We start from the raw sequence: 24678 nt of genomic DNA on the forward strand, positions 1-24678 counted from the left end.
TATAAGCCAATGTCTGTAACCTTACTAACCTACAACCACTCACCATTTGCTACAATATCAGTAGGCTACTTACTTAGCCTATAGGCTCAATGTTATGAAAACGATGCTGACCGGTTTTAATACGATCATAATTGCATTATTGTTTAACCTCTTAATGTGCCGGGTGCCCATGGCACCGATATGGGCGGTCCAAGAAGGCGCACGCCCTGTGCAGCAACTCGCTTTTTTTTATTTATTTTGTAGATAGTGTTGCGGTGCAGATGATTGTATGGTTGATGTCCAATTGAAAGAAGCGCACATTTCCAAATATATTGGGAGAGAGAGGGGATAGTCTTACATTTACATTACGGATACCTAAATAATTTGGCATCATGAGCAAGGTGCAGGGTGGGATGAAATGCGTGAAATACCTCCTATTCGTTTTCAACTTCATTTTCTGGGTAAGTCCGCTCCTGCAGCGGTTCATAATAATGGTCTGGACTCATTAGCTGAAACGTTCCTGGGCAGTGAATTAGCATAAAGCCGCTAATTTCAACCTATTTATGCACATTGATCGAGATGTAGCTGCGCTATAACTATATCCGTAAGCGTCCATGCTTGGGGGAAACTCGCCCCTTTCGTGACTGTGATGCACCGAGTGAATCCACAGTCACTTGCTCCTCAATAGGAAACCAACGTATGTTGACCATGAAGGACTGGTTCTGGCCGAACCGTTCGTTATACAAGTATCGCAGAGAAATGTCAAAGGTACTCACAGTTGCAAAAGGGTTTCGAAAGGAGATACGGGATGGGTTGAAAGCTCGGCGTTGCTAATAAACATTTTAAATATCTTTTATAAACTGGTTAACACTGCTCAAAACGGCATTCATTTCGGCGTTGGCTGCCTGGTGCGCCTGCGCTGTGATCACACACACACCAGGCACCCAACGCCGGAAATAATGCCGTTTTGAGCAGTTTATAAAAGATATTTAAAATGTTTATTAGCAACGCCGAGCTTTCAACCCATTCCGTATCTCTGTCCGAAATCCTCGTGCAACTGCGAGCACCTTTGTAATTCCTCTGTGATACTTGTATAACGAACGGTTCGGCCAGAACCAGTCCCTCATGGTCAACATACGTTGGTTTCCTATTGAGGAGCAAATGACTGTGGATTCACTCCGTGCATCACAGTCACGAAAGGGGCTAGGGGAAACCTAATACCGGCGGTGAGCCTTGTAATAATAGCCTATTGATTGATTGATTGATTGAAAAGTTTATTAACAGATTGCAGAATGGGTACAGTACAGTACAGCTCAATACATACAATTGTTAAGAGGATGCAGACCTGAGAAAGACTTTCGTCTTGTTTCCATCAGGGTCCCCCATTTTCAATTCATCATATGACACACATGACATACAGATAGACAGTACTGCTACATCTATACATTTATGACATACCAGATTTTCAAATACAGTACTGTTTGTGATACTAAAAAAATCCAGAAGAAGAGTATATACATTTGACATAGAAACTGTGCATTGGGGGAGGTTGGGTAGGTGGGGTGGGGCTGTACATTGGAGGTGGGGGGGGGGGGGGACACTGTACATTGGAATACTGACATACATTTGACATGGAAACTGTACATTGGAGGAGGTTGGGTAGGTGGGGTGGGGTTGGGTGGGGCTGTACATTGGAATACTGACAAAGCCATGCTTGGTCTTTATTGTACAACTGGGTTAGGACATTTGTAGGGGCCAGTTTTGAATTGCAGTCTCCCGTAGGTGTTCTTTGAGAGTGTTTTTGAAGGTGGCTAGTGATTTACATTCCTTTACAGCTTTGGGTAGGGCGTTCCACATTGTTGTGGCATAATTGCGAAACGTGTTTAGTCCCTTGTTTGAGCCGAATCTGGGTTTTACATGATTTGTGGAGCTCCCTCTGGTGTTGTGATCGTGGTATTCACTGACCTTTGGGAAGTATTTTGACATGTACATGGGTACCTTGGTCGTGTAGTGTATCTTGTAGACCAGGCCCATTGCAAGTTGCTGTACTCTGTTGTCTACTCTAAGCCATCCTAGGTTGGCAAAGTGTGCAGGGGTGAGGTGGGTTCTAGGAGTCAGGTCAAGCAGTAGTCTGACTAGTTTGTTTTGAGATGTTTGTAATTTGGTTTTCAGTGCCTTTGAGGTGCTTTGGTACCATGAGGTGCAAGCATAGTCGTAGTACCCTTGAATGAGTGCTCCTGCCAGAGTCTTCAGGGTATTCTTGTTTACCAGGGAGGAGATCCGGTACAAGAATCGAGTTCGTTGATTGACTTTTTTTTATTACATTGGATGCCATTTTGTCACAGGAAAGATTAGCCTCTAGGATGGAACCCAGGTAGGTAATTTCATCTTTCCTTGTGACAATATTGTCACCCACTGTAACTGAGAAGCCGTCTGTTTTGCTGAGTTTGTTATTTGAACCGAAGAGAATGGACTCTGTTTTGCCCATGTGTAATGATAGTTTGTTGTCGGCGAGCCATATGCAGATTTTGCCTAGTTCCGAGCTGAGGGTTTTTTCAACCTGTAAGTAACTTGTTCTTGTCAGAGACCAGCAGGGCTGAGTCGTCCGCAAACAGGAACAAGTTGCAGTCACAAGCTGACGACATGTCATTTGCATAAATTAGGAACAGTAGTGGTCCTAGTATGCTTCCTTGTGGAACACCACAGTTCACTGTGAGGGGGGGGGGGGATAGGGTACCTATACTTGTGTTTACAAATCAAAGTAGCTATTCTTCTATATTTTCTGACGCTTTCGTGTGTAGAACATTGCAAATGAATGGCCATTGTCATCTGGCAGCTCAAATAGAGATGGATGCTTTGTGATACTGTATACATGCTGAGTTTGTTTCTACCCACCTGTCACTCTGTGTGTGTCTGTCGGTCTGTGTGTGTGTGTGTGTGTGTGTGTGTGTGTGTGTGTGTGTGTGTGTGTGTGTGTGTGTGTGTGTGTGTGTGTGTGTGTGTGTGTGTGTGTGTGTGTGTGTGTGTGTGTGTGTGTGTGTGTGTGTGTGTGTGTGTGTGTGTGTGTGTGTGTGTGTGTGTGTGTGTGTGTGTGTGTGTGTGTGTGTGTGTGTGTGTGTGTGTGTGTTTTAAGGGTACAATTTGTCAACTGTCAATTAGCAAATGTGGTGTTGTGCTCCTAACCTTTTAACTACACTATTAGACTACATAATCACGTGAGATTCCTTAATTTCTTATTTTTGTTTTAAATGGTCTTATTCAGTGGTAATGGAGACCATGGTAAACGAAAACTGCAGTTTGTTGTTACTTTTCCATCATAGCTATGAAAGCTAGGCACTGTACCGATCTCCTCTCTAGACAATTTGGCATTGTGATGTGACTTTCCTTCGGCAAGTCTGGGAATGTTTTCGATGTATAGCCTAACTGTATATCACAGAGGTTGTCTTGTTGTCATAGGACAATATTGTTGGCCAGGTATATGCTACCAGTGGCCCTGGTTTACAGAGCAACTAATGAATGCTACTGAATGCCTTTTTAATCTGACACTGTGAAGTCAAGTTGTTGTAGGCCTACATCATGATGTAGCCTATCACACTAACATATGATGTTTTCACAACTCAAAGATGTTTTCACAACTCAAATACAAAAGTATAGGCTACAAAACTGTATTTCAATTCTATTAAATGTTTTAATGAATTCTAACAAATGTTTTTATTTTAAAATGTGTCCATATACACATCAAGAGACACAGATAATTATGTACAGTATGTTGTCATTCTCATACCTTGGTACTTTTGAATGACCAGATGGGGATCCAACAGATAACACAAATGAAAGATGGTATTGTACACTTGTTTTATTAACTTGAATGGATACGTTTTACATCTAAATGATACAGTGTCTTTACTTTAGGTGGCTGCATCAAGTGTTCCGTGGCTCTGTAAGACCATCACTTGTCTCCAAAATGGTGTCACCCAAGCTGACAATGGCCCCTTTGTGTGTGTGGTGTTTTGGGACTAAAAGCAGTGTCGTTGTGAGCCAAGCCAAAAGAGACATACAGTATACACTGTCATTTTGGGGTGCAGTGGCAATGCGCAACCAATGCCAGTGTGAGTTACATCACCCAAACCCTGAGACTGGCACAGCCTGTGGCCGGAATGCACCACAGGAGATGGTGCACTGTTGCTATTGGTGATTTATAGGTTTTGATATGGTGTAGTACTAAAGCATTTGTTAATGTAACAAAGCGTTTCCCTTTTCCAGTAATTACCACACTGAAACAAACCACCAGCTGCAGATATTATAGCCTTTATGCCTCTGGGTGTAAGAGGAGGAATGATTTAAAGGGATAGTTCAGATTTTTGGAAACCTATTTGCTACTCACTAATGATGTTGCTCTATAGAGTCCTTTTTCAGCACAATCCATGCTGTTCATCAAACTGGCTCCAGGTAGGAAAAGTCAATGGGGTCAAGCTGTCTGTACAAGCTCCCTGATGACAACTAAAATCGACTATCTGGCGCCAGTATGAGGAACAGCATGGGTTGTTCTGAGAAGGGCTCTACCGATCAACAACACAACAAATCATAACTATCCTAGGGATATATCACTTTAGTAGAACTTGTCAAGTTTGTAAGCAGTCTCACCATTGAGATGTCATGTCTGAAAATTCAAAGAGATACATTTCTATCTGCAACAATGTGGAACGCCCTACCCACAGCCGTAAAATAATGTGAATCCCTACCCACCTTCAAAACCGCTCTCAAAGAGCACCTACGGGAGGCTGCAATTCGAAACCCCGGTAAATGTCCAACCCCCTCCAATGTACAGTTTCTTCCACCTCAAATGTATATAATTCTCTTTTAGAAACTCTGTCTGTAAATAAACAGTACTGTGTATTTGTATATCTTGTATGTCAAAATGTCTGGATGTAACAGTACTGTATATCTGTATGTTGTGTATGTCATAAATGTTATGATTAATTGAAAATGGGGGACCCTGATGTAAACAAGACAAAAGTCTTTCTCTGGTCTGCATCCCCTTAACAATTGTGTGTATTGAGCCGTACTGTATTGTACCCATTCTGCAATCTGTTAATACAATTGTCAATCAATCAATCAATCAAGAGCGTGTGTGCACCAACTACCTATAGTACCTACTGTATGTGTAGTCAGGAATCTCCAGATTGGCGTTTTGAAGTTAATACTGTAGTTTTGATATCTAGGTGTCCTCGGAAGGACAGAAGGCGAGACTGCCTCTGCTTGATATTCCTGGGTTTCAATCGATGGGTTTATTTCCGGTAAAGCTCACCCTGGAAGCAATGATGTGCAGCAGGCCGCTGGAGATGAACAGAAGCACAGATGAAACCAATCTGTTCCTCACACCGTTCCCACATTACACGCCACCTCCCAAGAATAGACCTCATCCTGGCTATCACTGACACCAATGTAGTCCTTTCATTGAAACTTGCCTTACACACAAAAAAATTGCTTTGCAAAGTAAATGATAACAAAAATGTCATTGTTCACAGGTTTTTGTGGTGGCATGGTAAGAGGCTTATGGAGGGGAAGAGCTGGTCCACACCGCTTACCTGAGCAGCATGTGTGTTGCTTTTCATTTCAGCCACACAGCCCCTCTGACCTGTCAAATAACTGTATGCAGTGGATATTGAGTGAATGCCTTGTGATTCCACAGCTGTGTGGCTCTTTGGTGCTGGCGATTGGACTATGGCTGAGGTTTGACCCGGACACAGACCAGCTCCTGGCAGGAGATGGGATGCCCAAAACCTTCTTCATCGGTAAGTGGAACCAGAGTATCAGTCAGATGGGTAGAGGAACACCATCACCTCACTTCTCCTCTGGAGACCTGGCTCAAGATAATGACAAAAATACCTACTTTTCTGTGATTGACCAAATGTTGTGAATAACATTTTCCAGTGTCAAACAGTTTAACGTGCCTCACCATTCTGAGTCTGCAGCGATGGAAGTCATCATCTTTACATTCCTTTACCACACGTTAGGGCTGGGCGAAGCAAGTTTCAATTTCAATTACAATTTTGGCTTCCCACAATCATGAAAACAAGATAATACGATTATTGTGCTGCATTCCGTGTGGCTCATTTTATCTTGTGTTGTAAATGCAGCACACCCTTCCTTCACAGCGCTGCGCTCCTCCCCTCCCCCTGAACAGTAGTTTCAGCTCGTGTCGAGGGGGAGGAGGGATCTACTACGCGTTTCTCCAGTTATTTTTTTATTTAAATGTCTTTATAGAAGATGCCAGAAAGGTAGCCTTTGGTCGAGAAGAAAGGTAAAATAAATTCAGTCATCATCATATGATGTTCTCAAATCAATGAGTTAATCATCATGATTTCAATATCAATCACAATAATTGTGATTATGATTTTTGCCATAATCAAGCAGCCCCACCACACGTCTCATGATTTAGGAGTGACTACACTACTGAATAGCAAAAAGCACACAAGTGCCATATGGTATTTCCAAAAAAGTATCATGGTATTTTCACAATTGTTTTGGTTACTACGAAAATGGTGGTAGTGACCAGAGAACGATGGAAACACCATGGTATTGCCACTGCCAGTGTTATCATGGTTTAAAATGGTTTTACACCATGGTAATATTTAAGTGCAAAAGTGGCACCATGGCAATGCATAACGTTTGCCGTGGCAGTACCATGGTAAATAATTCATACAATAGACCTCTCATGTGTTCACGTCATTATCAAAAGCCCCGGTGCATTTCCCCCCCATCTACGGTAGAAATGAACAGTTTTTTCCTTTTCTGTTTACCAGTAATGTTGTCCTTGATACTGCATGTGGGGTTAATGGTAAACTTGCATTTCACCAAAGGATTTTCTGTTTAGTTAACATTCCAATTTCTAAAAGCCAAATTGCTAACCATAAATGACCGGATGTTGCAGAGAATGCACACTGGTGACGTTTTGGCTAGCGTTTTTATTTGATCTTTTTAGCCTTTAGCTGGTTTATGAACAATACTGTCTGTAGACCAAAAGGCTCATGGGGCAGACCATTAAGGCCAATTACTTTATTGATATAGAATGAGGAGGGCTTTAACAATGTGCAAAAATCATCATGGGGCAGTCTTTTGAGCAGACCAGGCTGAATCTTGGTGTTTCAAGCGACCTCGTAGTTTTCACTAGTGTCCAAGTATTCCATACAATAGGCTTGGCCCAGTTGACAAGAAAGGAGCCTATTCTTGTTACCCCCATTTTGACAATGACCTAATATGGTGACTTCATCAGCTCTCCGCCATGCTTGCACTGAGCTCACTGCTTCCCTCAGGGGATGGCAGCGTCTCAGGGTGTGGCAGCAGGTGCTACTACCCTCCACAGTCTGTGTCGCTCTGTAAAACATGGCAGTCACGATACAAATTACATCATTGTACTGTACTCTAGTAATGACCAGTTCTATTCTAGTGCAAATGTAAACCAGTTGGTTTTATGTCCAAGTGTTTTCAATTTCACTATTGGTTCGATTCGAGATCCGTACTGTACAATTACCGTACATTGGCTAATGTTATTCCCGGTTTAGTTCAGTCAGGCATGCAAATTATACCAACTCCTCTTTCAAAGCGGCCAACCTCCCCAGAATATCTTAGATCATCAATAATGTTGTACCTGATCTCGCTGTATACTGTAGGCCTATGTACAGCTATATATATATCACATGTGATGTGAAGGGAACCAGCAATACCTGATCTAGTATCTGTCTGAGCGCAGAGCGGCCCTTATTGTGTTATGATGAGCCAAGAGTATGCCGTAGTTAACCGCCCCTGCTGCCAATCTCTCTACATCTCAAGGAATAATGCCGAAGACTGATCACAGCACGGTGCCGTCTTCCAGGGAAGCTTAGCAACAATATAAATATTATCTCGGTCTGCGTGAGCACGACGGCAGGAGAGAAGCGACCTGAACGCACCTCACGGCGCCAAACACAGTGACACCATAACAGGGCAAGGTGGCAGCACTCCCTCTGAGGTGGCAGCACTCCCTCTGGGTGATTCACTTTCCACTCTGTCACCTCTGCCCCTATACACTGCTGTATGTAAACTGAGCTGACTCAAAACACTTATCCTGTATACAGTATGTGTGGGAGAGAGAGAGAGAGAGAGAGAGAGAGAGAGAGAGGGGGGGGGGGGTGGATTTGCACACTAGGCGCTCATTGATTTGCATTTCCAACTGATACCCTCTACCAATATTGACTCAGGAAAGAAGTAAAATGCTAATTGCAGCAATAAAAGAGGTGCTTATCAAAGTGTCCCAGAGATGGGGAAGTGATCTTGAGGCACGATAGGGTCTATGTTGTGTATAGAAGCTGTCTGGGCCAGTGGTGTTTTCTATACCTGGCAGGCAGCTTTGAGCGGTACACCTCGTCTGAACAGTTCCTTCCAAGAGCCTCTTCTTTACCTCCCCTTCTAACAGCAAGAAAACAACAGCTAGTGTTTCCCCTGTGGATTAATTAATGCTGCAGCAGTTCCTGCTTATGTGGCTGATTAGACTCTGAGCATGGAGCTTTGGGACTGCCTCAGTGTTCAGTTACAGTGGGGGGGGGGGGGGGGGGGGGGCAGACAACACAGGGGAGGAGAGGCCATTCCAGATTTCAGCTGCCATGGTTGGAGCTGAGGCAGGTCATTCTCAGCACAGCAGATGCGACCCAAGCGTAGCCCGGTCTCTGTCAGGACTGATAAGAGTCCCCCCGACTGAGCGGTGTGTTGCTGTTCAGGGGTCGAGAGAGCAAGAGGATACATATAGCACCGAATAATCTGTGGTTTGTACTCATGAGAGGAATATTATGGACATTCAACTTAAATAGTATACTAAATTAGAGCTGGAGCTATTGTAAAATAGAATACTAACCTAACAACTAATGCAGTAAGATTAAATTGACCTGTACATACACTTCAAGGGATGCCCTGTGATGGGAATTTAACCTATAACCCCTGATGGAGCCAGGGCCTCTTCCTCCCCAGAGAACTGTAGAGGTCCATTAGCTTTTGTCTCGTTTAAAGTCTGACACAAACAGACTGACATCCAGATAAATAAAACGTTCTCCAGAAATACCAGAGAAGCTGCACTGAATGTAGAGACTCCAACGAGGGAAAGTACCAGTTTCCTGTTGTAAACCACCTGTCAGGATTTCCTTTTCTGTGTCAAATATTTCATTTTGACTCACATCTGTTAAACGTTAGCTTTCTGAAAGAGCTTTTACCCACACCATTCTCTACATAGATAGATTAATTAAACAACAGTCCCAAAAAACTGTAATCATTTCTACAATATTTCTCTGGTATTCTGAAACCACTTGCTGCCACCTTCAGTTGTTTCTGTGAACTGCAGTCAAAAGCACTGCACTCATGGACTAAATGGACTGCATTTATTTACATTTAGTCATTTATTAAGCTGACGCTTTTATCCAGAGCGATTTACAAGTTCTGTACGACAAGTCATCAGGAAGGGCACAACTCAGCTGAGTAACAATGTTCATCAAAGTGTTGAGTGCTACAGTGTAGGTTAGTATATTAGGACAAGTGCATGACAGTAAGGTTAGTTAGGGTTAGATTATAATTATTTTTTTTCATTTCAGATAATGGTTAAAGAAGTGCGTCTTTAGTCGACGGCGTCCTAACTGTGGTGGGCAGTTCGTTCCACCATTGTGGGGCAAGGACTGATTTATATAGCACTTTTATCCAAAGCGCCTTAGAACTTATGCCTCACATTCACCCATTCACTCAGACATTCACATACAGATGACGGTGGCAACCATGCAAGGTGCCAACCTGCTCATCGGGTGCAGTTAGGGGTTAAGTGACTTGCTCAAGGACACTTCGACACAATGCCGGGAGGAGCCGGAATCGAACCGGGAACCTTCCACTCTACCTCCCGAGCCACTGACAAAATTAGATTACAGTGTTTTTGGTCCTATGAAGTAATATGTGTTGAATGAACAAATTAAAGCATAGGTGAAATATTGAGTTGTATAGGTATTTTGTATTATTATTATTATTGGTATTGGAGTGCATTATTTAATTATTATCTTTCCTCTTCTCCTCTTAGCCGTCTACATCCTGATCATAGCAGGGGGGCTCATGATGCTGGTGGGGTTCTTCGGTTGCTTCGGGGCCGTGCGAGAGTCTCAGTGTCTTCTTGGATCGGTGGGTTGAAGCTCTTTTTTGTGTGACATTTTCTTTAAATTTTTTTTTGACATGACATAAAACTAGACACACAAGCATTAACAGTAAATATCCACAATAAATCACAGGACTATACATTCCAGTATTTGAATCAATATAAATGTAGTTTACGAGATATATACATAATACTTGCAATACAATACAATACATTATGCTCTTGCTCGCTCTTCTTCCCCCCCCCTCAGGACCCCCCTTGGATAATCCATCCATTATTTCGTTTCTAACCAGGGATTACAATTCATATGCTAACCTTTATTCTCTCCACCACTTCTAACCAGATTGCAATGCTGGCTTCATTGACACCTAAAATTCTTGCTGTAGATATCTCAATCACATCGAGATAGGTAAGAACCCATACCTTCCAGCTCATTTTATCCAGTTGAATCCAGCGTGATGCTATCAGCTTTTTAGCAGCCGTAAGACCGGACAAAATTAGTCTCTTTAGCTGTATAGAGGCTGCTAACTGAGAAACATCATTCAACAACAATACAGAAGGCAGTACAGGTATGGTCAGAAAAAAAAAATTCTGATAATTGCGTGGTTACTTCTTCCCAGAATATCTTAACAGGGGGGCATTCCCAATACATATGTATAAATGTACCGATATCACCCCTTAGACACAAGGAGCATAGAGAGTCTTGTTTAAGCCCCATTCGGTTCAATCTTATAGGAGTCAGGTAAGTCCTATGAATATAATTAAGATTAATCTGTTGATGATCCGGGTTGCGTGGCGCTAGTCGAACGTTTGCCCAGACTTCTTGCCAATCAAAATCTACTTCCAAGTCTGGTATATCCCTCCTCCAAACTGAGTCTAGGGGAAGGATTCCATACGAAGACGTAAGTAAGTGAAGCTCTTAAGGGTACAGCCTCTCTCTAGCACACCATTCCTGTGGTGTATATAGTGCTGTGTGTTTCAAGGTTTCCACATTCGCATTTTTTATTCTGCATTCACGTGACATAATTCCCCTCAGTGTGTTTGTCTCAGAATAGGACTTGTTAGTATTCAGCATTAAGCTTGTTCTCTATCCTGCAGTTCTTCGCTTGCCTCCTAATCATCTTCGGTGCAGAGGTTGCAGCTGGTGTGTTCGGATTCTTAAATAAGGACCAGGTATAGGATAAGTTGTTATAATTTTCAAATACCAATAATCACTAATCATTATGAGGAACTCATTTCCTTTTATCTCGCATTGGTTATAGATTATTGAGGAAGTCCAAAAGTTTTATAGCAACTCCATTACTGACAGCTCCAACTCCAATGGCACCACCATAGCCTCCATGTACCACACTGTTGTAAGTAAAATGTTATATTTTTCTTTGACTCTAAATGTATTAATTACTGTAATGGTCAATATCATGAAAACCATACATTTTTGCAAAATGTTTCCTGTCTATTTGTAGCTGAACTGCTGTGGCGACTCTACACCAAACCCTGATCTGTGCTCTGAGGCAGAGGACACGAAGGTGACACTCTTATGCCTGCTGTAATACCATTTCACCACATGGTGGCAGTGTCGCATCATAAAAATGCAAAGCTATTGTGCTTGATTACATACATGTAGGTCTTGGTTTGTTATAGAATATGCTATGATAATTACAGAGAATAATTAATGTAGTGTGTTTGTGTGTGTTCATAGGACTGCCTGACTGCAATAGCAGACTTTTTCCAGGAAAAGCTGTATATCATTGGATATGTGGGGATTGGTATTGCAGGAGTCATGGTGAGATAACCTCCTGTTTGGATTTGTTTTTAAACAAGTCGGACGAGTTTGAAGATCTGAAGTGATAATTCTAGGCCTACAGGTCCCTGCTTGCTAAGGAATTACGATAACCCTTACATTTCTGTAAAGCTGCATAGCTTTTTTTATACGGATTTCAACATGTTCTGAAACGTTTCTTTCTTTCTTTCTTTCTTTCAACATGTTCTGAAACGTTTGATTCTCTCCTCAGATCATAGGAATGATCTTCAGTATGGTCCTCTGTTGTGCGATCAGGAACAACAGGGAGGTCATATAGACAGTGAGTTGACTCTGAAAGACAGACCAAGACCTATACTAGTCCAAGGCATTTGGGTGAAGACATGGTCTCCTAATATCGCAGTAAGATCAGTATCACAGTACTTAAAGGAACGCCGACATTATGGGAAACGTGCTTACGGTCTTCTCCATAGTCAGACAAGAAGACAGATACCAATTTCCTCTCTGTGTGTTCAGTAGAAAGCTATCCGGTTGCAAGCTAGTCTATTTTAGCAGAAATGACTGGAAGCGGATATGGACTAGCTAGCCAAAAACACCTCTCCCAGAGTTTTAAGCCAGGCTAGTGGTCCGTATCCGCTTATATTCATTTGTGCTGAGCTAGGCTAGCTTGCAACCGGCTAGCTTTCTACTGAACGCAAAGAGAGGAAATTGGTATCTAAGTGCATTTCCCATAATGTTGGGAATGTTCCTTTAAGCTGGATTTCCCATTTTCACAGCATCGAGAAGAAGTCGGCACAACACTATGTCCCCCCAGCAGGACCTTTACACCCTGGACTCTATACCAGCACTGAAAACACCTTCCTTTCGGTGTTCTCTTCTAGAAGATGCTTAGCATTTGACACTACTCTGTGACATTCCCCCTTTTTAGCATCCTCTTGTGTAACACTGCTTGCATTCCATACTAGGTGACTGTAGTTGTAGTTGTAGAGTAGGACGACACTTAATGCCCTATTTGACACAGGAATGTTATAGCTGAGGTCTGAGTATTGCTGTACATATGGACACCTAATTTATGAGTCTGCTGTTAATCAACATTATTTATTTAATGTCCTTTATACTCTCTTTGTAACTTTGTGTGTAATTTATAGGTCTAATGTCAAGTCACAAGGTGCACACGTAAAACGTTTTGAGGACTAGCCTACCTTTGTAGCATACATTTCATTATGCAGCTTTAGCCTTCGTTACGTAAATTAACGTTAATAGTCTGACGCAGACGAGCCTCTGGCTACTGTAGTCCCATGATTCTACTGCACACAATAGCCGTTTCAACACGCCTTTGTCTGCCTGCCTTCGTTCTACAAGTATTTCTACCTTAAAGCACAATAGAAGACATTTCAATGTCATGTTCTCAACCTAGAGGGTAAGGGATAGTCTGATGATAAACTGCCATTCTGTAACGTGATGGGCCTAATGACCTTTTACAATAGCTTACTGACGCTCTTCCGGAGGATATCACGTGTGAACTGTAACAGCTCATTACATTTTGTGTGAATTATGGATGTAAATTTTTTTGGTGGGCCAATAAGTTGTGAATTTTAGTATAATGTTGTAGTTCATGTGGGCTTATAATGTACTATAAACCAAAATAAAACAAATTGGGTGCTTTTATTCATATTTATGAAGATTGTCAGTTTGTTAACCACCACTTTCTTTTCACAAGTCACCAGGCCTAGCAGCAGTATGCAAACAAAGCAGTGTTCTGTCAAGTCAGATCAAATTACAGGAAACTGTTGAGCTTCCGTATTGAACCAATGTGCCCTCAGATGATTGTTGATGATCTACATGCAGCCAGGGCTGGCCTGGACCTAGCACATTTGGCGCCCTAGGCAAGCTTCACCACAGTTAACCTTCTGTAGTGTGGCAGTGAAAGAGTTAAGCAAAAAAGAATTAGATTTTTTTTGCTGGGTGGCGCTCTAGGCAACCGCCTATGTTGCCTATAGGAAGCTCCGCCCCTGCAAGCAGCAATAAGATCTGATGATATCAGCCAAAGGTTAAGGAGCCATAGTCATAACCAGTGGCTGGAGCTCATAATACATCGGTCAGTCCATAAAGGTAATGAGGCTAATGGACTCAAGAAGATATAAAACTTGTATTTTAATAAGTATATTCAAAAAGACAAGACAAACAGATGAACAGTAAGTCATTTTGACAAATAGTAAATGCTGTTGTGGCTAAGAGCTTTTTTCTCACAGTGATCAATACACTCTGTTAAGGCATAAACCCGAGATGACCGAAATTCAAAAGCACGAGCAAACTACCACACAGGAAATATACTTCAAGTCTCCCCACTGTAAATGCTGAATTTGTGTGGACCAACAAACATATTATACGTTACTCAGCTTAAACTGAGCGTAATTGCATCTCAAGTATATTGGCAAGAACAGTAAGATACAAAGACAAGATGTAAAAAGTTTAAGTAACTACTGTAGGGCTATGGTCAAGTATAGACAGGTCACTATAGTCATGCTTTAGTCACTAAAGTTTAGTGAATCATATTCTTCTGGTCCCACGTCAGGTGGAAGTTCAGTGACCATCAAACTTAACTTGCTGAATAAGTACATTTCTTGCTGAATAAGTACCGTATATAAAAATAAAAAAAGGAAATAAACATTTGTATGGATGTAAGCAACAGTTCCCCATAGAGCCCTTTTCTCCAAACAAAAACCTAAATTGAATCAGTTACCAAAGACAAATACAAACAAAAGAAATAAATATGTACTGCATAAATGAATGTAAAGTGGAATCTTATGTGTGTATATATATATACACACACACACACACACACACATACAAACACATTAAATGTATAAGAGCCTTTCATGATACTCAAAGCCACTTCAAAGAACAAGAAACAAGTAAAATCAGAACAGAGGGAAAGAAAAGTAGAAATGCAAAAGAATACAAAATATGATCAGAGTAGATTTTGAAGAGGTGGGTTGAGTGCGTTTTCTGAAGGGAGTGAGACAGAGTTTCTGATGTGGGAAGGCAGAGTTCCAAAGGGTTGGGGCAGCAGTGAAAGAGGTCCCAGTCACCCAAGGTACAGTGCTTGGTCCTTGTGGAGGTTGGGGGATGAGGTTGGCTTTTAATCTAAGGCTGCACAGTTCTGGACATGTTGAGGGGCTACCATAAAGTAGGCTAGTGCAGCTGCTTCTGCATGAAGCAATGTTTGAGGTTTTTATGTCCAAAAGGCAGTTGGGTGGAGTGGGCAATGTTGGTTATGGATTTACTGGAAATGCAGAGCTGGGTGTTGTCTGCGCAGCAATGGATTTTGAGACCAAAAGTGGCAGATTATTTTACCAAGGGGAAAGAGTAGAGGAGGGGACCAAGCACAGATCCTTGGGGACACCATGTAACAGAGGAAAGAGGTCAGACTAGCATGATATTGATATAGTGGTATCCGTCTACTACGGTAAGGTAGGATTTGAACCAGGAGAGGGCCCGTTTCAAAACTTGATTTGTAAAACGAGTGACTGATGGGGTAAAAAGAAATAATAAAATAGACGCGTCACATTGTTGAGGTAATCTCATTTCCCTCACAGAGGGACAAGAGACATGAAAGAAAAATGGAAATAACACTAGGACTTTCAGTCTCCAGCCCAATATGGCTGACACCCTCAAGTGCAAACATTGGTCACAGCCCATTGAATAAGCCAAAAAAGAAGCATGGAAGAGCTTTATACAGCCATTAGACCATACTGGAAGTTCAGACTACAGTGTTTTCTTTTCTGAAACTTCTGCCTTGTCAGAGCAAACGCTCTAGTTTATTGCCTCTGGAAACATACAGATGGATATTTGGTGGTATGTAGTTGCCAGTCGTTAGCCGATAGCGGATATACTTCATCTGAATCAGAGAAGGTCTGGTGTGTGACCAGCTAGGCAGGGCGTGTAGAGATGTCCTCATGGTGACAGGAGCCTGAGAGGAGTGTTTTCCACGATATATTCCCCTACACCCACAAAGTACATAACCTGCGCAATACCAAACAGAGGGGCGATAACTAGGGCCCGGCAACCGGCACCTTTCATGAAGGCGGAGGGTCCCTCCTTCTGCATTATCTTTCTGTATGGAGATAGAGAGAGGGGGGCATTTTGCTCTTAACAAACACGCAACCTTGGAGAGAAAATTACAATTGAATAAATGAATGGTTTAACAGTCTTACCGAAAACAATCTACAACACCATTGTACGTCTCCTCATTGGCTCCTTTGTTCAGAGACTGTAGTCTTGTCTTAACCACTGTGGGGGGGTACAGAAAACGTTTTAATCAAACATTTTTTTTTTTTTTTTTTTTTACTTAATACATAATTCAAGTATCTAGTAAGGTTTATTTTCCTCTAAAGACACTCACCATCACAAGGGTTAACAACCACTGCAGCAGTAGAACCAGCCAGAGCACCGGAGAGGAATGCCCAGTAGAAGGGCGAGGACTCCTCTAGACTGGGTTTGCCCAAGAGATTCAGGTTGGCAAATAGCGGGAAATAGACCACTGAGAATGGAACATCCCTGAAAAAGAAGGAAGTTATTATTAAATATGCAATCAGGTATGACAACAAGTTATAGATCATTACTAAACACATTACTTGTCACTTGTTGGCAAAGCCTTTTTTTGTGATAGTAAATTTCCAACAAGCAGGTAACAATTTGGCCAACAAGTTATTTTGCTGGGAACCTCAAGAGATAAACGAGAAGTTATTTACCTCATGATTGTGGCTCCCAGACCTCTGTATAGCCCCTGGATGCCGTGGCTGCGGAAGAGATCCCTGGCGATCTGAGTGGCCGACATGGCTCTGGCTGCTGGGGCAGCCGAACCCACGTTGTAGGAGCGGCTCAGCAGGGTGGTGGTGGCGAGTTTAGTGGGAGCCATCACACCTGGCTTCCTCTGCTGGGCCGCTGGAGAGGAGTGACAAAACAATATGAGTCACCGACACAGTACATGAAGAAAGGCAGCAACGCATCAATAAGACCGTTTCACTAGCCATTCTCCTAAAGAATTAAAGTTGAAGTACAAGTCGATACAAATGTAGTGTGGCAATCCAATCCTTTTACAGTATAAACTCAAACCATTAGTGGGTCAGGACTCTCAGGAGATGTAAATTATTTGAGTTATAATCAATCTGTCATGATTAGAGAGGTCCAACATCATTAAAAATACAGAAAGCACACAGCTTTGTATGGGATTTTACCATTGGGGAAATTCTCCCGTTTAGCCTGAAATTGTCTGATATTCGATACTATGATCAGTGCATCCCTTGAGAATGAATATGGTTCATATCCTCTCACCTAGTCTGCCTGCATCCTGCAGCTGAATCTTGAGCATCTCCATGGGGGTAGTGATGACAACTTGGCACATACCAGCACCGCACCCCGCCAGCATCTCTTTGACAACAGTCAACCCTTTCCTGTAACAACAAAACAAACATCACAGACGGCTCAAGTCATACGGGTTAAGCTCATTTGAAAAAAAAAATAAAAAAAAGGGGTCTTACTTACCCATTTTTAGAAAGGTGGTGGCGGAAGAAATCATTGGCTGCCAACTTGATGGCCTTCTCAGGGGTCACCAGGGTCAGATTTACAGCAGCACCTGAGGACAAAACAACTGCCAGTTAGTGAAGCACTCGCAATAAAGTCTCCATTCCAAACAGTCCCACATTCACCACCACCAATCATCATTAGAATCTAACTTATTCCATTGAATAAACAGAATATGCAATACACACACTAAACACACAACTGGAATAGACAAGACAAATGCTCTGCCAAGTGTGGCTTCAGAAATGATGATGGAGGAGGATTGTTACAAGATAAATGACATGCATGAAAATGGGGAAACAAACAGAATGTAACTAAGATGACAAAGATTAACCAGCAAACAATAGAAAAGGGGATGCAGGGAGGGATGCAGGGAGTTAAATCTAGGAAGAAAGCCAGTCAAATCAAACGACCCACATTTATGTGAAGGACACATTTGGGGAACATTGGAAATCTATACGAAGTCTACAAATTGGTTAAGGACAGTTAAGAGAGAAGACGACACTCAGACAAGAATTCTAAATGAAAACAATTAAAAGACGTTAATGAAAAGGACAGGCTGAATACCAATGGAATCCCAGTGATCTGAATACAGACACTCCCCTTGTGGACATCTGGCCAAGTGTTATGGATCTGTGGCCCATTCTGACTGCACTCTTTAAACCACAAGCCCATTCATAGTCAAATAATAAATTCCATTGACCATATTCACACAGTGGGCAGATTGGGAATCCCAACTAGAGTTGTTCCGATACCGATACCAGTATCGGAAATGCCGCCGATACTACCTAAAATGCTGGTATCGGTAAATACCCTCTAATTTTGCGCTCCGATACCACGTAATTTATCAACAACACTGCGGTCTGCTGTGAGCATTATAAAACAAACGTGTGTTTAACCGACCGTGAATTAAAGTGTCAATGCTGTTTGTCATTTTAACAGCAGATACTTTCTTAAATGCCATCCTCCCGACAGAGCGGTGTTGACGGGGAGCTCTGATGGGTTCTCTTGGTTGTGTTATTAGCATTGAACAGCTAACCGAAAGCTAGCGTTAACTAACGTTAAAGGTTTAGCCATAACGTTACCTTGGCTAAAGTTGGGGCTATTCATAATCCAGCAATAATGGCTGCAGACCTGCAAGCAAAGTACAGCAAGTTGGCAAAGGAGCATTCCAACGTAAATCACATTTTCACCAGTAACGTTAGTCTTTCCATCTACTGGTAGCTCATGCTAGCTAACCTAGCTCACGTTAGCGTCGTCACTGAACCACCTCGCGTACACAATTAATGACATGTTGCGGACAGCCATATCGGTGACAATGTTTAGCTTTTAGTGCCAAATGATAAGAGTCTGAGGCGGAGTCTCAAAAGAGAATGTTGAATATTTATTGTGCAAAAATCACGAGATCCTCTGCTACTTCAACGGAGCCTTCTGGAAGCAAGTGCAGCAACGAATAATGTCCGTGTGGATCATTGGAGTAGGGTATATCTGCAGTGCTGCAGCCCCATACTCATTGATTAATGATACTAATACAAATCTATACAATCACCTGTTGTTGAATAAATACCATTACTTTCTAGTTATTACTAAAAAACAGTATATATAAAACAGTAGCTGTATACAAAAAAATAAAAATATATATAATTTATATAATATTTTTTTAATATTTTTTTTTAATGTATGCACTGGTATCGGATCAGTATCGGTATCGGCCGATACCCAAAGCTTAGGTATGGGAATCGGATCGGAAAGGAAAAAAATGGTATCGGAACATCTCTAATCCCAACCATGTCATAAAACCAAATTGGCAAACGTGTGAATATGGTGAAGTGGGCTGTCAGATTCATTTAGAAGTTCACTCCCAATTCCATGAGGGCAGAGACGGCAGTCCAGATATTGGGATTCAGCCAAAGACGTGTAAAGACAGACTAAGACAATTAAAAAGTAAAGAAGAAGTGACAAAGGAGTGACTAATATATAGACAAAAAGTACTGAACAAATAAGAACATTGAAACAAGAACAAATTGGTGCCTAGTTTAATTAAAGAGCAGTATTGTAAGAACCATTAACTGATTTGCCTCCAGCGCGGCCGCGCCTTATCGGCTAGCCTTCAATATCCCAGGGGGACCCAAGTCTGTAATATGAAAAACACAGATGCAAACAACAGCATTCCGCACACAAGTAGATACCCATGCTAAAGCTCCCATTATCCTCATAAAAAAATAAACATTGATTCATCTTGTATTTTATTCTAAACATCACATGATTGAGCAGTGAATTTCTCTCTACCGATTGCGTCTGCTACATTAACAGTCATTATGGAGCACTACGTTGAGGGGGAAAAAAAGGTTTGTATGAGAACAGCAGGTTGTTACTTCTCTTTCAGAGTAGATCAGAGTCTCTGCAGTATTTCCTCGTTTTAAATGAGGCAAACTGATCAAATTGTATCCATAATCCAAGAAATTCATGCATTGAAAATATTACATACGAGTACATGAAATCAAGGTAACCAAGGCACAAACTATACCAATGAATCATACCACACTAGAGTTGATTCGAATAAAAGCATTATACTAAAGCTATTTTTACCAATCAATCAGTGAGAGAAAGTTAATGCTCTAAACAAATAAAGCTTCTCGTGCTTTGAAAAGTGTTACTGTACGAGAGCTAGGTGTGTAACAATCTAACTCCAGCAATACAGTAAAACAAGGCAATTGATCAAATGTATGTATATAAGGCTATTCAGATACTCATTACATTTTCTCTTGTCCACATTCAAATAATGGCGATTTAGATTTTTTCATTAAAGTGTTAAGTAGGGCTTAATAAAAACAAATGTACCGTCAACCTCATTTTGGTTGTATGCATTTTAGACTTGATAGAAATGCTTTATCATACTTGTGTTCGCTGGATCACAGCACATCATCTTTATCATATGCTATGGAATTGGAGCTACATTTCTTATATCACCGAATATCAAATTGTTGCCTTTAGAATAAAAAATTGTTCTAAAGCTTGAGGTTTACAGCCTTGTTGTGTGCAATCTTTACAGGCTAAACAATAGACCTATGCGTTCCTAGACTCAAATGTGAACAGATCTTACCTCTATACATTCCAAAATAGCCTTCAGATCGAACTGTCTTGATGAGGCAGTCCATCCTTTACAAAGAGAAAATAAATTAGGGAGAAAATAGCATCAGAATGAATTGTCAAAACAGGAAGAGAGGATCAAAAATCTGAAATAACTTATTTTCAAACTTAATATCTTTCATATAATTCTCTTTATTTGTAACTATGTGATAACAATTATACAAACTCGAAAACATGCTGGATTTAGGTAATAGGCCCGGCCCCTGACCAAATTCCAGCATAAGAGGAGGAGGAGCCATACCTTTAGGGCAAAGACGGCTGCACAGAGCAGTACATTTCCACTCTGGCTGCACACATTCCAGAGGTTTACCCACCCCATGGGAGAGCAGTGAGACAATGGACTATGGCATTCAAATGGAATGTCACTCAGTTTAAGAATTTCTATATATTATGCCTGTGCCCCCGGACAGATCATCCAGTCAATATTTTAAAACATGCACCTGTCACTCTTCCAAAGATAGAAGATAAACAACACTCTAACATTTTACATCATCTGGATGTAAAACCTGGGCTTTTGCTCTATAGACAAAATGGTTGCATGAGCCATTATACCTAAATATACGGTTTAAAATATGATTAAGACCCAATAGTAATACTATAATATAATTTGGGTGCGAGAACTCAATTTAAGGAGAGAGCAGGTTAACAAATATTAGCTGAACTGCCCTGGAGGAGCACAATAAATTAATTACATGAGTGAATTATTTAAATGGGTGGCGTCCACATCATCTGTGCATTCATGGTGACTAAGAATTCTTTAAATGAGTGGCGTTCACAAATAATTCTTAAAATTAGTGGTGTTCACATTATCTGTGAATTCATGGTGTAAGAGAATTCTTTAAATGAGTGGCATTGATGGTGACAACATATATTGGATGCATCACTCGTGACGTGCAACAACATTGCCCTACACAAGTATACAATGACATCAACAGTCAACGGCCATGACAACAGTAACTAAGCACTTACATGTTTTTATAGACACCCTGGCCTTGTCTCTGATTCTGTAGTCTCGTCTTTGCTAGATCAATGGGGAACACGCAAGTCACCCCAACGATGCCAGCGATACCGCCATTAATCAGCTTGGCAGGGAGGCTGGGATGAATAAAAGAAAGAGGGGGGGGGGGGGGGGGGGGGACGATCAGTGAGAATATGAACACAATTTACAGGGGCTTACAAAAGGATACACATTAGCCTACATGACAAGGGTCATCATTACAATGCATTATATTATATATATTAGCACGTCAAATGTATATACTCTCTTTTTTAGACTCTTTTTGTATCACAAACAGTACTGTATTTGTAAATCTGGTATGTCATAAATGTATAGATGTGTCTATCTGTATGTCGTGTATGTCATAAATGTCATGATGAATTGAAAATGGGGGACCCTGATTGTAAACAAGACGAAAGTCTTTATCTGGTCTGCATCCCTTAACAATTGTGTGTATTGAGCTGTAATGTACCCATTCTGCAATATGTTAATAAAGTTTTCAATCAATCAACCATGAGCCCAAATCCCATGATGAGACATCCATTGACCAACAGCTAAACATAGTTTACACATGAAAAGGAATAAGTAGGGGACACAGCAAGCTTACCTGATCTGCTGCTGAGACATGTCCAATTTGAGAGATGTGAAATTCGTAGTGGGGTAAGTTTTGAAGTGTTCTTGAAGACTCAAGTCAATGAATAGTCCTACAGAGGGATACTTGTAGATGTTAGTTTATATATATATATATTATAGACATAAGTACAAATATGCAGCGAGACACAAGCTAATCACAAGGTTATTGGGCGCTTTAGCTTATCTAGCCACCTCAGCCCACCGACTCGTAAAAGGATCACAAGGCCGCCATTCAGTGCTGTAGTGGGGGTTCTCTAGTTCTCATACCGGACTGCCATATATGGTCATTATTACCCGTTATTACTCATTTCACATTTAAAGCTCTTCGCGACTTAAACTGTAAATGTAGTCAGCTTTGCTACAGTATCCAGCTAGGTCACCCAACGTTAAGTGTTTAGACATTTTAGGTCAATGTAACACTGCAGTTAAAATGCAATTAATTAACGGTAGCACTAGCAGCACCCGACTGTCACTTGACCAACCCCCTCCATTGTTTGCAAAACAGCCAGCCTCATCTAACGCTAACGTTAAGAGATAACGGAACATTTACAATAAAAAATCATTTTGCATTATCTTGTAGCTAACGTTAATTGACGCTTTGCATATAGCTGCTACTCACCAAATACAAAATGATAGTGCGCAGGGTGTGCTCGTCTTGTCAGAAGTTCTTCAACTGCTTCGTGCCTCCGCGCTTGACTGATCTATATAATGACGACGGTCCCTGGAAAATTCCATTGCGTTTAAGGGGCGGGACCTAAGCAAGTCGTTAAAGGTCCATCCAACCGTTATTTAGCTGATTTACATACTGATGGTTCATTGGCTTCCTTCTATTTCTTTGTAGCTCTCAGTCATCCAATGGGAGATGTGGGTATATAGCGCAGGCTCAGATTGCGAGTGTTGAATCAATGACCAATGATCGAAACTGGCCCCTGTAAATGTCCTAACCCAACCCAATGTACAGTAAATTACCAAGTATGGTTTTGTCAATATTCCAATGTACAGTTTAGCTTGTACAGTTGTCCCCCCCCACCCAACCACCTCCAATGTACAGTCCCCTCCCCCCCCGACCTACCCTCCAATGTACAGTTTCTACGTAAAATGTATATTTATATTATACTCTCTTTTATGGACTCTTTTTGTATCACAAAGAGTACTGTATTTGCAAATCTGATATGTCATAAATGTATAGATGTAGCAGTACTGTCTATCTGTATGTCATGTATGTCATATTATATGTTATGATGAATTGAAAATGGGGGACCCTGATGTAAACAAGACGAAAGTCTTTCTCTGGTCTACATCCCCTTAACAATTGTATGTATTGAGCTGTACTGTACTGTACCCATTCTGCAATCTGTTAATAAAGTTTTCAATCAATCAATCAATCAATCAATCATGACTAATGAATAATGGAATGCGGCCAAATTGTAACTGCTCCCTCCATTTACCTTCATATGGTACCACACCGAAACGCATTACGTACAGTAATCAGTTTAGTCAGAACCTAAACCAGTCATACCATTAAGATAATCACAGCTCAGCTTCTTCCCCCAGGCCATCAGAGTCTTGAACACTGAACTCTCCACACAGAAGCACACATGAGCACACACACACCTGGACAAGAGGCAGGGGAACTATGTGAGAATGCTGTTCATCGACTACAGCTCAGCATTCAATACCATAGTCCCCTCCAAACTCATAGCCAAGTTCAGGGACCTGGGCTTGAACTATGACCTCTGCCAGTGGGTCTTGGACTTCCTGACGCGTCTATTCGAATCCTAACGCATTTATGCTTCCGCGTTCGCGTTTTGCGCTCTGATTGGCCACTGATGTTTCTGGTCGCACCAATCGTGTGATGGCAAGTTCTTTCGCCGGTTAAGCTTAGGCACTCTTTCGAAGTTGGTTAAGGTTAGAGTTTGTTAGAGCAGGGCGATAGAACACCAGCCCTGATTCCAAACTCTAACCATAACCAACTTCGAAAGAGTCGCCTAAGCTTAACCAGTGATAAACTAGGTATTAGGTAAGTTTGCTGCTGGTCGAGGCGGAAATGGGCGCATCACGTGATTGGGCGCACATGTCACATGACCAGAAACGTCAGTGGCCAATCAGATCGCACCCGAAACGGCAGTGGCCAATCAGATTAGCAAAACGCGGAAGCATAAATGCGTTAGGATTCGAATAGACGCCTTCCTGACGGGCAGACCCCAGGTGGTGAGAGCAGGCAACTGCACCTCCTCATCCATCACTCTCAACATAGGGGCCCCCCAGGGCTGTGTTCTGAGTCCCCTCCTCTACTCCCTGTACACACATGACTGTGTGCCACAGCGGAACAACAACACAATCATCAAATTTGCTGACGACACAGTAGTGGTGGGCCTGATCTCTGCAAACGACGAGAGGGCCTACCTGGAAGAG

At 41.7% G+C, this 24678-nt stretch overlaps 2 protein-coding genes across 3 annotated transcripts; one reads left to right on the forward strand and one right to left on the reverse strand.

The window, feature by feature from the left end:
- The first annotated feature begins 219 nt into the window (after nt 1-219).
- On the forward strand, nt 220-13571 carry tspan2a (tetraspanin 2a). The gene is made up of 9 exons (XM_084317604.1): nt 220-440; nt 5672-5774; nt 10067-10164; nt 11237-11311; nt 11401-11493; nt 11602-11664; nt 11838-11921; nt 12151-12219; nt 12674-13571. The coding sequence occupies exons 1-8, from the start codon at nt 372-374 to the stop codon at nt 12214-12216; spliced, it is 651 nt and encodes a 216-aa protein (XP_084173730.1). The 5' UTR covers nt 220-371; the 3' UTR covers nt 12217-12219; nt 12674-13571.
- A 463-nt stretch (nt 13572-14034) lies between these two features.
- Nucleotides 14035-22948, reverse strand: slc25a55a (solute carrier family 25 member 55a). 2 transcript variants are annotated; one of them, XM_084316727.1, is made up of 10 exons: nt 22883-22948; nt 22238-22334; nt 21603-21728; nt 20587-20642; nt 17445-17535; nt 17235-17353; nt 16652-16844; nt 16303-16457; nt 16115-16190; nt 14035-16014 (listed from the first exon to the last, which is right to left on the reverse strand). In XM_084316727.1, the coding sequence occupies exons 2-10, from the start codon at nt 22255-22257 to the stop codon at nt 15855-15857; spliced, it is 996 nt and encodes a 331-aa protein (XP_084172853.1). In that variant the 5' UTR covers nt 22258-22334; nt 22883-22948; the 3' UTR covers nt 14035-15854. The 2 variants fall into 2 exon arrangements, with proteins under 2 accessions (XP_084172853.1, XP_084172854.1); XM_084316728.1 differs by lacking the exons at nt 20587-20642; nt 21603-21728; nt 22238-22334; nt 22883-22948 and adding an exon at nt 18569-19525.
- Between the last annotated feature and the right edge of the window lie 1730 nt (nt 22949-24678).

Source organism: Notolepis coatsorum (assembly GCF_963971535.1).
Source record: "Notolepis coatsorum genome assembly, chromosome: 6".
NCBI lineage: Eukaryota > Metazoa > Chordata > Actinopteri > Aulopiformes > Paralepididae > Notolepis > Notolepis coatsorum.